Consider the following 14,286-nt stretch of genomic DNA (forward strand, 5'->3'; position numbering starts at 1 on the left):
CAGTATAGTCAGTCTGTTAGTGACTTTGCATGTTTTTTCAGTCAATACCTCCATCGGTAAGTTAGTCAATTTGTTACCTGGAAGGTTTGTCAGTTAGTCTATCAGTCAATCAGTTCCTTAATTAGCATGTCACTCGGCTGGTTAGTCAATATTGTTAGTCAGTTTTGTCTCTCAGCCAAGTTGTTAGTCAATGAGTACGTATCGTCAGTCGGTCAATCAATTGGTTAGTTCATTAGTCAGTTTCCTTCGTTTGTCAGTCAGTCAATTGATTAGCTGTTCAGTAGTCAGTTAATTGGTCTGTCAGTCAATCTATTAGCCAGTCAGTCAGTCGGCCAGTTCGTTAATGTGTTAGCTAGAAAGTTTGTCACTCAGTTAGTTGGTCAGTCAATCAGGTTTGTTAGTTAGAAAATTAGCAAGTATAACTCATATATATATATATGCAGTAAATTGAAAAGTCAGTCTGTCAGTCATTTAGTCAGTCGGTCCCTCAGCTTGTTAGTCAATTTACTTGCTGGGAAATATGTCAGTCAGGTAGTCAAGTGCTGCACTGATCTCCACCAGATTTTGTATGCTATTATGAATGGAACATACCATCCATTCATTACCAGAAAGCACACCCATTAACAAATAAACACATTTAATTTAATTTTACAAGAGGTGTGTGCCGGTCTTTCGGGTCACACCGCATCATCAACCAAATGTATTGATGTAGCCTTGACGTAATCAGTCTGTTGTTTTGTTTGTTGGTGCAGAGCTACAAGAGGAAAACAGAGGCGGCTAAGAAGGAGTACCTGAAAGCATTGGCTGCCTACAGAGCCAGTCTGGTTTCCAAGGTAACCATGCATGTGTGTTTGTCTCTCTGTGTGTGTAGGTCATGTTTTTGATATACATGGGTCAGCCACGATATAAAGGATGATAAATTAAACCATGACTATTCTTCACACTGTCAAGGAAAAGGAAGGGTTCGCTTCACTGAGAACTTACAGTGTATACGTTTTCCTCCATGTTTGTGTTATTTTTAAAGCCAAACTTTTGTACGTCTTATTCTCAAACTGCATTCGTCTCTGCATTGTTTCCCTTTAAATACAGCTCTAAATTACATTTCCATACCAAGCCCCACCCGTCCGTGCAGCGCCACACTTCCTCTCAAAGCTGAAAACAAGCACCTTGATTAAAGCATGAATAGTTAATTCATCAGCCTCTTCAAACTCAAAGCAGCATTCCCTTCTCTTGTCTGTGTGCCATTCGCGGTCTCAGCTCCTTGATTGATACTATACATCGGTAAATTGCCAGTCAAAAATAAGCCCCAAAAAACTCTTTTGAACGGTAGCCAATCACTGTGTCATGATTCAAAAGAGTCTTTCTCACAGTAAATACATGTGGTGGTAATTGGAGTGTCATTTAAAGACATTCACATCCTCGTCGTGCACCTGTTGCATTTTTTTATGTCGGAGCCTGTCAACAACTCTGTGGAGCTCAATGCAAAAAAAGTGTAATTAGGGGTACGAAAAAAAAGCACACAGCATTCATTCCCTTAGAAAAAAAACTGCAAGATGGTTTTCCTCTGATAAATATGAAATCAATTGAATGACCCCCCGTACCCTTTCTCTTTAAATAAAATTTAATCTATCATCTCATATTTCTTCAGTATTTCATTTTCCACTTGGCCCTGCTATCACCTCTCGCCTCCTCTAAACTCCATCCATCCATCCCTTCGTCCCTGTTGCATTGATTATTTCAGGGGAAGAAGGGGGGGATGGTCGTGAGTCATGGCTAAAAAGCAGAGCGTCACACATCACTCTGTCCTGCTTGGCAGTTAACAAGAAGCCCGACATGTATTTCATATTTATACGCTGCCGTGTGACTTGAAGAAAAAAAAAAAAAGAAGCTGATAGATCATGTCCTCTCTTAGTGGAGCATCTGCAATGCAACATGCTTAACATATCATAGCGACGTTTATAAACATGGCCTCTCGTGGCCGTTAGTAGTACACAAAAAGTGAAGTAGTATAGTCAGGAAGGGTAACCTCCTCTTCTCCTTGACACCAAAAGAGCAGCCAATATTGGTGGTTGTTTCTCCTCTATCACTTTCGCTTTCATGGTGATGGCTTTCCTTTTCTTTGGCACACTACTGCTTGAGATACATAAAGAAGTGTAACAAGTTCATTAATAAACAAACCTTATCCTTTCTCGCGGTGCGGTCAAGGCACACAGGTCTGACCAAAGATATGTTTCTAATTGATATATGGGAATGTGTTCAAAACCACCAAACATCGAAACACAAATTTGTCGTACATAATAATAGAGAAAAATATTACTAATTTTTATTATCCACATTGCCTACAATATTAATTAACTACTCATTTTAGTAGTAATTACCTATTTTTTTGGCTCTTTGACAGTCAGGGATTGCACTCATTATAAATAAATGTATAATTAATCCATGTGATTGGTATCAGCCGATTTCACTCGTGGATGATTGGAATTGGAAGCTGCAGCATAAAACCCTGATTGGAGCATACCGACTTTTTATATATTAAAAAAAACTAATCGGTTCTATGTTTTATTATTACAAAATGTTAACATGTATTGAATACACATTATTTAGTTACATTATATCATCAAAATCCGGATGCACGGTGGAAAAAGTGGTTAGCGCGCAGACCTCACAGCTAGGAGACCAGGGTTCAATTCCACCCTCGGCCATCTCTGAGTGGAGTTTGCATGTTCTCCCTATGTTTTATTATAACAAAATGTTAACATGTATTGAATACACATTATTTAGTTACATTATATCATCAAAATCCAGATGCACGGTGGTCAAGTGGTTAGCGCACAGACCTCACAGCTAGGAGACCAGGGTTCAATTCCACCCTCGGCCATCTCTGTGTGGAGTTTGCATGTTCTCCCTGTGTATGCGTGGGTTTTCCTGGGGTACTCCGATTTTCTCCCACACTCCAAGAACATGCTAGGTTAATTGGCGACTCCAAATTGTCCATAGGTATGAATGTGAGTGTGAATGGTTGTTTGTCTATATGTGCCCTGTGATTGGCTGGCGACCAGTCCAGGGTGTACCCCGCCTCTCGCCCGAAGACAGCTGGGATAGGCTCCAGCACCCCCCGCGACCCTCGTGAGGAAAAGCGGTAGAAAATGAATGAATGAATGAATATCATCAAAATTCCTAAAGTCAATGTATTATTCCGATTTTTTTAACCCACATTATATATTTTTTGTTAAGAAAGAAGAATGTATGTCTTGTTTTTGCCAGTGATTGAACAATATGTGGACACTGTATTTTTGTTTAATTTATCTCCATGTATATATGCAATCGCGCTGGCAGAGATACACGCAAACCATTGTTTTAGAACAATGGACCGTGCTGTTCGGTGCGTGTAGCTGCCTTATGCTGGCACGCAGCCTGAGCTGGCATATTTAACTATTGAAAGTTTTCTGCGACAATATCACAGACTTCATGGACGTTCACACTTGCATGGAAGTGTGAATATTTTGGAGCGAGACGTGAAACAGTAAAGTCTAGCCAAGCATGCGTTTATTCACTACATCCATTGTTTCATTAGACTCTGTTATTTGAAAATACAGATGGGGAATACAATCAAGCTAACATTTGTACCAACAAAGTAATGTTGTGTCGTTGGTTTGTACATCTATGAATGTAGCGAAGAAGAACTAATCTCCGGGAATTAATACAAGGAAGTAAAGAGTTCAATTTGGTGCAGACTCCTTCTATAGCGTGAGGTTCCACCGAAGTTAGCGTGTGTTGCTTTCTAATGGTAACATCCTAAACATAGTTTCATATTGCGAAAATATTCAGAGACTGTTTGGTTGGCTGGCAAAGTTCGAGGTAGTTAATATGCCTGAACATCATCTGGAACTGGTACGTCATCTGGATTAGCGTACCGAAGACTTGTAAAAAAAGGTTTAGCTCTGAGCCTCCGTGTTAGACCGCATGCTGGTCTTTGCGTCCATTTCCAGTTGGGTTGCTTTCCAATACCAAAGTCTTGGGAGACAGTTTGGTCATTGGAATGAAGACTTAGCATTTGTTTACAAAGTTGTTTTCAGATGCTAATATGTCTCAACAGCAGTCACTTATCTGGATTTACGCTTTGGTTAAAGATGGTTTAACTCTGAGCCTTAAGCTTGGGTTATGCTTAACGCATATGTACGTGCCGCGCAGAATCAGGCAGATACAATTTTTGCAGCATTTATAGTCAGTCCATATTTTCCCCATGTTTTCCTTTGTGTGCTGGTTATTGTGTGTAGCTGCTCTATAGCATTCCACAACTCAATACAAAGTGCCGAAAAATGAGCACAATAGGTTCCCTTTAAGTTAAACATGACTTGCAGTGAGCTGTGAGTCTCAGTTATGTCTTCAATTCGATTTCCATTTGGGTTGCTTTACATTTGTCATGTACATTTAGAAGAATGTTTCATCAATGTTAGTTCTACCATGCTAATACTTCTTTCTGTCTGGTCAGTTTAGTTCATTTAGCGTCTCGCTCGAAGCCGGTTGGGATAGGCCAGTGAAGATAGAAGATAGATAGAGCCTAGCGAAGATAATCGGCATAGAAAATGGACGAATGGATGGATGAAGCGTGATTCAACGCTTAAAGACAACAAACAGCTTTATGCTAACAGACAAAAGAGGTATAACCATCCTTGTTTTCCTCCACAGACATACAATGACCCCACGGAGCCAAAAAGTGCCCAAACAAGCCAGGCTTCCCCGCACATGATGCCAACCAACCCCTCCTTGTACAGCGTGCCACCCCCTCCCCAGCCGTCATCCCCCTACCTGGGTCCCGGCGCCTTCCCCCTCGCCGACCTGCAGAGCTATGCTGGCCACGCCCCTCGCCACACCCTCTCGCAGACGCTCAGCCAGTCGCAGATGCTGCCCAGCATTAGTGCCTCTCCCCCTTCCTCTTTCCAGATCAGCCCGCCCCTTCACCCCCACCAGCAGCTCTCCCTGCACCAGAGCTCACTCCTCAACCAGCCCATCCGCATGCAGCAGGTCCAGTCCCAGCCAATCATCTCTCACCAGATGGGGCTGCAGCACTCCCTTCACTCCCCGCCCCCTCCAGGCCAGCAGGTAGAGCTTTCCCATCACCTCCTACCATAAATGGTCCAAATGTGTCCCCAGTGCATTCACTCTATTGTACTACTCGTTATTCAGGCATATTCCCACCTGCAGTCAGAGTATCAGAAGAGCATCGGTGGGTCCCAGTCTCCAGGAGCACCCGGTCCCGGTCCTGGTCCTGGTCATGACTGGGACAGTGAATACTGCAATAGGGAGTGCGGCAACCACTGCAGGTAAGTGCTTATTTTTACTTTTGTACTCTTAAACCATGGTCTAAATACTACTGGTGTTATCTTACAAAGAATGCTAAACTCATCACACAGCAAATTAACACTCAAAAAGGTAGCTAAGAAATGCTAATCTCATCACACAGCAAATTAACACTCAAAAAGGTAGCTAAGAAATGCTAAACTCATCACACAGCAAATTAACACTCAAAAGGGAGCTAAGAAATGCTAAACTCATCACACAGCAAATTAACACTCAAAAAGGTAGCTAAGAAATGCTAAACTCATCACACAGCAAATGAACACTCAAAAGGGAGCTAAGAAATGCTAAACTCATCACACAGCAAATTAACACTCAAAAAGGTAGCTAAGAAATGCTAAACTCATCACACAGCAAATTAACACTCAAAAGGGAGCTAAGAAATGCTAAACTCATCACACAGCAAATTAACACTCAAAGGGTAGCTAAGAAATATACAATACAAGTACAAATTTTTTCCCATAATGCATTTCATTCCACCAAAGCATTTCATTCGGAGCATTTAGCAGCTGTCTCCGGCTCTTCCGGCTCCTCTGGTGTATCTTATACACTGGAAATTATGGTACTTGCTAAGTCCAGTGACCCTGCAAAAAACTATTTTTTAGGATGGCAGTCATGTTTTTCAAACAATCTTGCTCAAATTTTACACACATGCATTTGTCACTCTCCGGTGTGTACCAAATTGTGTGATGATTGGCTAAATAACGTACAGTTATTAATTCATTTTTTCAAATTTCAAGCATGACTTTACAGTATCACAATGTTGCATATTAGCTTGAAAAACAATAACATAGGAAACACAATAGGGGTGCATGTTTTGACAAATTTTCACCTTTCGGTGTTGAGCAGTCGTGCATGAAATAGGAAATTGAATTTAAATAAAAATTTCCTGCTGAAATATTAATATTAACTTGACGCCACAAGCCACTGTACAAGCTACTGTACATGTACAGCATGTACAGCTACTATACTTGTAGTATTCTATTCTAATGTGTCTATGTGTGATCTCTGCAGTGGCAGCATGATAGGCAGGGACAAGCCCCTCTACCTCACCTGAGCCTCAACAACCATCAAGGCGGCGACCAAGCGAGGAGTCTACTCTCACCCTCTCCGTGACCCCCCCCCCCCCTCCTCCTCCAGCCACACCCCCACCCGACCCCTCCTCCTCAAGCTTACATACGTGTACATACGTTACATACTTTGTTTAGTAACCATCATGTTCTCTTCTCGCGACGGGGACTTTTGGAACGAGAGCGACTTTTCCCGTATTAGCCTGTGGTTTGAAGTCGCCTGATGCACTTAGAAAGCCCCGCCCCCCTTTCAGACAGGCCCCTCCCCTCTGGTAGCTGGGCTGCAGAGCACTCCTCTTTTGTGTCCCCTCAGGGACCCCCATCCAGCTTTAATTAGAGTGCACAGGAAAACATACTTTCATTGTTGTTGTTACTCTTTTATTTATTTCTTCTTTGCAAAGTTGCCCCCTCGTACTGGAGCGAGATCTTTACTTCTAATAGGTTGTTTTTTTAGTTTTTTTTTTTGCTTGAGGGTCTGCAAAACGTGACACAAAAAAGCAGCAGGGGAATCAAAACAAAATAATCTCTTTTTTTTTTATTTTAAATATTAAAAGACCCATGCAGGTCTACTGAGCTGTCACAGTGTGATTGTAAATACAACTTTTATGGGATCAATTCAAAGGAAGTCCAGATAGAGTTTGTTCTTCTGCAAAACTACAATGTAAGTCATTGGGTGTGTGTGTGTGTGTGTGTGTGTGTGTGTGTGTGTGTGTGTGTGGACGTTAGAATGTTTATGACGCGTGGGACTGATTGAAGGTTTTGGCATTCTCGTTCTTGCATTACATTTGTGCTCACAGAGTGTGTGTGTGTGTGTGTGTGTGTGTGTGCGTGTGTGTGTGTGTGTTTTTTTTAACATGTGTATTACATTAAGTCAATGAAAAAGACATAATAGACAGGGGCAAGATATATTTAAAAAATAATAATGCATTGCTTCAAATAACTTTTTTTCCCTACCATAAAAACAATTCTGCCTCCTGGATGTGCAGAATGGAGGTATAATGACACGCCCACATTACAGTGATTTATTATTATTATTATTATTATTGTTATTATGATTAGTTTCCACATGTGTTTTTCTTTTTATTCTTTTCTTTTTATTTCCTGACTGTAGCGTCATTTTTTTCGTAGTGTATACAAAAATGAAAATAAAAATAACAAAAAAATTGCCAATTGTTTATTGTATTATTTGTAAAGCCAGTCATGATAAATATTTTCAGTGGATGTCTCCTTTTTTTTTTTTTTTGCTAGTTGCCCATCAGCTAATTGAAATATTATTAAATTTTTTCTGTCCCCGCATTTGGTATGATGCAAGTGAGACATTAAATAGTCTTGTTTTTATTTATTAAAATTAAATAGCATTTTATGATTTTATGTTATATTTTACTTTTCTTACCCTCACATTTGGTTAAATAAAAAGAGATTTTTTTTAAATTCATGAACAAATAAATATGTTTTTTTTTGTAATTTTATTACATTTTATTTTGCTGTCTTTTTATTTTAATTTATAAACAAACATGACAAGATTTATGTTATTTCAATGGAGGTGTTATTTTACTTTAACGTTATTATTTTTTTTGCTCCCCCACTTTAGGTATAATGCAATGACAGAGGCGACAATGTTTATATTTGTTTTGTACAATGTAGCTGCTGCTCCTTTTATTTTCATTTGCAAGCAGCATCTTTTTGTGTCTCAATGCTTCTTTTTATTTCGAACCCTGCATTAAGATGATGATAATAATGATAATAAAAGAAAATGTTTAAAGGTGATCACGCCGCCTGTTGTCTGCTTATTATCTCGGCCGTCTAATGAGATGATCACACCTTCAATGGCAGCTTTAAAAGCTAACAACTTCTGTATTTTTAGCACTGTGGACTCCTTTATTGGCAGTCGTTACCAAACAAGCGAGCAGCTGCAAGTCGTGGTGTATTGTGGGCGTCTCGTGTGAAAACACACATAAAAATGCCCCCCAAAAAACGGATTTTGCCCCAATTTGCACACAAAGAGAGAGAGAGAGAAATGGAAGTGGCTGTCACCCCTCCCCCTCGCACCTCTCTTAAGGCGATGTTTTATTCATCCCATGTGTGCCGTCTCCTCTTCGCTAGTCCTGAATTGGCAAATAGATCATTATTGGACGATTGGAAAAGCTGGCACACATTATATGGAAATCACAGTCATACATTCTTCATGCAAGGCTACGTAAAAGCAGGTTTAGGTAGAGTCTTGTTGTACCAGTTTGCCTCAATAGTGTTCATATTTCTGTTGTTTTGGACCTGAAAAAAGCAATCGCTAAAAAGATATTTTCCTATTCTTCCATTGCGTTGAGGCTGTCCTCAACGTCCTGCCTCCATGCACAGGAGCGTTCAAACTCTTAACCATCATTGTCAGTCTTAAACGAGCAACGCTTCAGTTTGACATTGTTTTTATACTTATTTTTTAACAAGGTTATTATGAAAATATACTGTACAGTTCCATTGGAGACATCCTTTCTTTCTGATGTAAAAGTGTTTGAAAATCTTTGACCAAATTATCACTTATCTTATCCCACTTTAACTGTCTAAATACAAATAAACTTTTATATTGATAAATATTATTCATTCATTCATTTTCTACCGCTTTTTCCTCACGAGGATTGCGCGGGGGTGCTGGAGCCTATCCCAGCTGTCTTCGGGCGAGAGACGGGGTACACCCTGGACTGGTCGCCAGCCAATCACAGGGCACATATAGACAAACAACCATTCACACTCACATTCATACCTATGGACAATTTGGAGTCGCCAATTAACCTAGCATGTTTTTGGAATGTGGGAGGAAACCGGAGTACCCGGAGAAAACCTCTACACCAGGGGTGTCAAACATACGGCCCGCGGGCCGGATCCGGCCCGTCTGGTGGTTTGGTACGGCCCGGGGAAGAAAGCTGCATTGTATAAAAAAAAATATGAATTTAATTTAAAAATTGTAGTTCTTGTATTATCCGCTAGGGGGCGCATTTTCCCTGTTTAAAAGATATGTGCGCAGCAAGCGTTAATTCTGACGTGAAACGGTACAAAGAGAAGATTTCAGTGCTGTTGATGGAGTTTGAAAAAAGATTTCAGGTTTTTAGCGAACTCGAAACAGATTTTGCAGTTTTTCGCTCACCAGTGAAAGTTATTCATTTGTTCAAATTGCTTTCCAGATGTTGAAAAACAGTGTTTTTAAGTTCCACAAGGCTGGTATAAATGTTTTTGGAACATTGTTACTAATTCTGTGATCAGTTTTATGTACAACACACTTTAATATATGTTTAACTGTGTAAAAGTGTTGTTAAAATTGCACATACTTTATTTATGTTCTTATGTTATTCTCTTGTTCATAATATATTGTTCATAATGTAAAAGGAAAATTCTGTTAATAAACATTTTGATAATTTACTCATTCTTTGCACAAATTTGTAGTATTAGTGACTAATACAAAGGAAAAAAGTGGGCTTATTGTTAGTTCTATGTAATTTTGCAATGAGTTTACTGGTCCGGCCCGCTTGATCTCAAATTAAGCTGTATTCGGCCCGCAGACCAAAGGGAGTTTGACACCCCTGCTCTACACTCTACAAGAAGCAATGAAGTCTGTAAAATAAAATAATTAAAAATAAAAAAAATACAAAAATTGTTAACTACAATGATGAAAATGGTAATATTAATGATGATTATAATGATGGTAATAATGATAAAGATTATAACAATAATGATGAAGATAATAATAATAATTAATAATGATTAACAATTAATAATAATATATTATAATATATACACATATAATATATAATATACATAATAATTAATAATAATTAATGTATTTATTTATTTATTATTATTATTATTATTATCTTTGTAATATTATTAACAGGGGAAAACAAGACAGTGGCATGAACATTATTATATCTTGCAAAAAGGGGTAGGCATTTATAAGCTTTTGCTTCAGCCTACTCCTTTTGGGCTTGTTATCAGATAGTTGAATACAAATGTAAATAATGGAAAGTTATATTTTGATTGATGTAAGAAATGCACTGTAATGTTTCATATATTTGCCCAAATAAAGGGAAAAAAAACAAAAACACCCATGCATTATTATTATTTTTACCTTCTACAAAATGCACCGTGGAGTTGCACTCAAATTTCGTTGTATGCAATACAATAACAATAAAGACGATTCTGATTCTGATTCTCAATCACACACAAAAGCTAATTAGTTATTGTTTGAATTCATGATAAAGTAATAATTATTGTGATTATTCATAGTGTTGTTGAGGTCCCACAGAAACACAAATGTCCTTACTTTTGTTGTTATTTGACTGTGGGGAGAGAAAGTATGGTGTAATGTGTTGCAATGAGACGAAGGCTTCCTTCTTACATAAGTGCAATGGAGAAGAAGCCAACACACCACAAGGCAAAATGTTTCACTTGCACCTTGGCTACTGCTGCCGGAAATGCTGACGGCTTTGACGAGTAACGAATTTCATTTTGGTGTTCAGAATAAGTTGAGGTGAATTTTTTTGCACACAAAAAAAACCCAACATGGAGGTCAAGGAGAGAAGACAAGAACCTTTTTTTTTAACAGTAACATTTGCAACGCTGTTTGCAGAGCTTCTAATCATCAGAGAACAGGAAGTAATACAAATCAACACAACGCAAATCAATCTCCTCCATCCAACCCTGTCTTCTGCATCAACTACCCTCATGGCCTCCTTCACTACATCCATAAACCTCCTCTTTGGTCTTCCTCTACACCTCCTACCTGGCAGAATCCTTCTACCAATATATTCACTATCTCTCCTCTGGACTCTAACATGTAATGTCCCTCTGATGTACTCCTTCCTGATCCTATCCATCCTGGTCACTCCCAATGAGAACTTCAGCATCCTCATCTCTGCTACCTGCAGTTCTGCAACACAGAGGTCAAGGAGAGACGAGAACTTCCTTTTTTTTTCAAACAGTAACATTTGCAGCGCTGTTTGCAGAGCTTTTAGTCATCAGAGAACAGGAAGTAACACTTTTGGTTCAAAGTACATTTTATGGTTTCACACCTGTTGATGTGAAGTAACCTCTTTCACGTGCTCACTTTGACATCATTTTACCACTTTGCTGTTTCTTAGGCGATTGAATGAAGTTCACAAAATGTTCAAAGTAGGTTCGTTTGTCTAAACGAGCAAAGTCATTGGCCGGTCTATATGTCATTATAAGTAGATCTTGTATGTAGTATCAAAGGGTCAGTATTACATGAATATGTTTTCAATGGGGGTTTTTTGCGAGATATAAGTTCAAGCGGTGGTTAGCACGCAGACCTCACAGCTAGGAGACCAGGGTTCAATTCCACTCTCGGCCATCTCTGTGTGGAGTTTACATGTTCTCCCCGTGCATGCGTGGGTTTTCTCCGGGTTCTCCGGTTTCCTCCCACATTCCAAAATCATGCTAGGTTAATTGGCGACTCCAAATTGTCCATAGGTATGAATGTGAGTGTGAATGGTTGTTTTTCTATATGTGCCCTGTGATTGGCTGGCAACCAGTCCACGGTGTACCCCGCCTCTCGCCCGAAGACAGCTGGGATAGGCTCCAGCATGCACTCATGAGGATAAGTGGTACAGAAAATGAATGAATGGAAAAATTACCACTTCCACACCAGATGGGAGCCAATGGCTTGCTGTGGTAACCACATGGAGAAGGTGAAAGGGGGGAAGAAAGTAGTAATAGTAAAAATCAAAGTACTCCGCCTCTCGCCCGAAGACAGCTGGGATAGGCTCCAGCACCCCCCGCAACCCTCATGAGGAAAAGCGGTAGAAAATGAATGAATGAATAAGTTGAAGCCATGAGAATGCTAAGCATGCATTGTGGGCCAGTTGGTGCCTGGGAAAAAGGCAAGAGAAATAGCGATGCTTTGTCAGACTGAAGTGAAAATAATAGAGCCACATCCTTTCTCCCTCTCAGCGCTTTTTGCGAACGTGAAGAGGAGATGAGTCAGATTGAGAGGACATCTATTCAGTCATCATCTCAGGGAGAGTGTGTGAAATCACAAAGACTCATTTCAGACAGCCGTTAACCGCCGCCGACACTTCACATTTCTGCTACGTCATGGACAGTTGGTCACATACTGCGTGGTGTAATATCTGCAAGGTGGTCAGGAGCTCATGTGGGTCACCTTAGCTTCTGGCCCATGTGTCTAAAGGTATGTTATGCTAAGAGTCCAGCGCGTAGTGTTGCCAATAAGGTGCCAACTGGCTCGTAACGGCAGCAAAAATTGACTTTGGTGGCAATAAAATTCAAAATGTTTAAAATATTCGTCTCGCCACTTGCATCAAGCAATCGGCACGAAGTGTCCACCAAGTGGAACCAAACGTCGCAAACAATCCACCTATCGGAAACCACTGGAATGTAATGGCACGAGCCAAGTTGCGCCAATGATGCTAGGAGTCCACCGTACCATTGCCAGTTGGTGCCAGTTTGCGCCAAAAATTATGTGATTGGGGCATAGTGGCTCGCTGTGGCTCAAACTGCCTCCCAACTGGCTCGTGGTGGCCCGTAACGCCAGCAAAAATTGACTTTGGTGGCAATAAAAATTCAAAATGTTTAAAATATTTGTCTCGCCACTTGCATCAAGCAATCGGCGCAAAGTGTCCACCAAGTGGAACCAAATGTCGCAAACAATGCGCCTATTGGGATCCACTGGAATGTAATGGCACAAGCCAAGTTGCGCCAATGATGCTAGGAGTCCACTGTACCGTTGCCAGTTGGTGCCAGTTCGCGCCAAAGATTATGTGATTGGGGCATAGTGGCTCGCTGTGGCTCAAACTGCCTCCCAACTGGCTCGTGGTGGCCCGTAACGGTGGCCCGTAATGAGTTGGAGGTAATTTTAGATTTAGGGTTGTGTCTAGGATTAGGACTTGGGCTTGAGCCAGGGTTAAAGATGGAACTAGAGTTGGATTGGAACTATGATTATTTGTGGGTTATCATGTGTAGCTGCTCTACAGGAGTCCCCAACAAAGGACCAGACATGAGCAAGGACCCAATTAGGGTTAAATACTGGATTAGTTTTGGAGCTACAGTTAGGGTTTGAGCCACATTTAGGGTTGGGGATTGGGGTAAGGTTGGAGCTCTGGTTAAAGTTAGGTTTAGGACTCGGGTTAAAGTTGGCACTAGAGTTTGAGTTGGAGGTAATTTTAAATTTGGGGCCAAAATTGGGGTTGTGTCTAGGATTAGGACTTGGGCTTGAGCCAGGGTTAAAGATGGAACTAGAGTTGGATTGGAGCTATGATTATTTGGGGATAGAGTTAAGGTAAGGTTAGGGTTTAGGCTCTAGCGAGGGTTAAAGATGACCCTTGAGTCAGTGACTATTTGGGAATAGAGTTAAGGTTAGAACTAGGGTTCGGGCTCGAGCCAAAATTAGTGTTTGGGTGTCGCAGGTTCATGAAAAAAAATGTGAAAGAAATAATGGCATAGTAATGGAACTGGTTGGTGACCAATTTCCCAATCAGTGCACAAATAATTAAAGTGTTTTTACCCACTTTTTTGTCTCTCCTACAAGGTTATGGTTATTTCCTACAGCATCTGTTATAAAATCATATACAAAAGTAGACAATGATGTCATTTTGTGACTTATAAGACAGCCAATAGCTACTTTTCTTGCTGAGGAGTTGGCAACAGTGTGCGCCAGAGAACGGGAGGACAGTCTGCAGTTCAATGAGGTGAGTCTTGGATGTGTGCAACACATTGGGAACAGTATCTAGACACGGGGAACAGTTTATGGGCATGCAGAGGAAACTCCACGTGCTTCTACTGGTTCCGTTCAGTCCATCACGTAGGGATAGAATTAAGCTCGGATCTAGGCTTG

The 14,286-nt window shown here is 40.4% G+C and overlaps 1 protein-coding gene across 2 annotated transcripts in view; it reads left to right on the plus strand.

The window, feature by feature from the left end:
- The window catches only part of tox2 (TOX high mobility group box family member 2), a 118,504-nt gene extending 110,306 nt beyond the window's left edge, over positions 1-8,198 (plus strand). For both annotated transcript variants that reach the window (XM_058055116.1, XM_058055117.1), the window contains 4 exons: positions 753-833; positions 4,693-5,106; positions 5,191-5,327; positions 6,376-8,198. In XM_058055116.1, the coding sequence (XP_057911099.1) occupies positions 753-833; positions 4,693-5,106; positions 5,191-5,327; positions 6,376-6,418 (675 nt within the window). In that variant the 3' untranslated portion in view covers positions 6,419-8,198. The remainder of the gene's footprint in view (positions 1-752; positions 834-4,692; positions 5,107-5,190; positions 5,328-6,375) is intronic.
- The last annotated feature ends 6,088 nt before the right edge of the window (positions 8,199-14,286 follow it).

Source organism: Doryrhamphus excisus, chromosome 18 (genome assembly GCF_030265055.1).
Source record: "Doryrhamphus excisus isolate RoL2022-K1 chromosome 18, RoL_Dexc_1.0, whole genome shotgun sequence".
NCBI classification, from domain to species: domain Eukaryota; kingdom Metazoa; phylum Chordata; class Actinopteri; order Syngnathiformes; family Syngnathidae; genus Doryrhamphus; species Doryrhamphus excisus.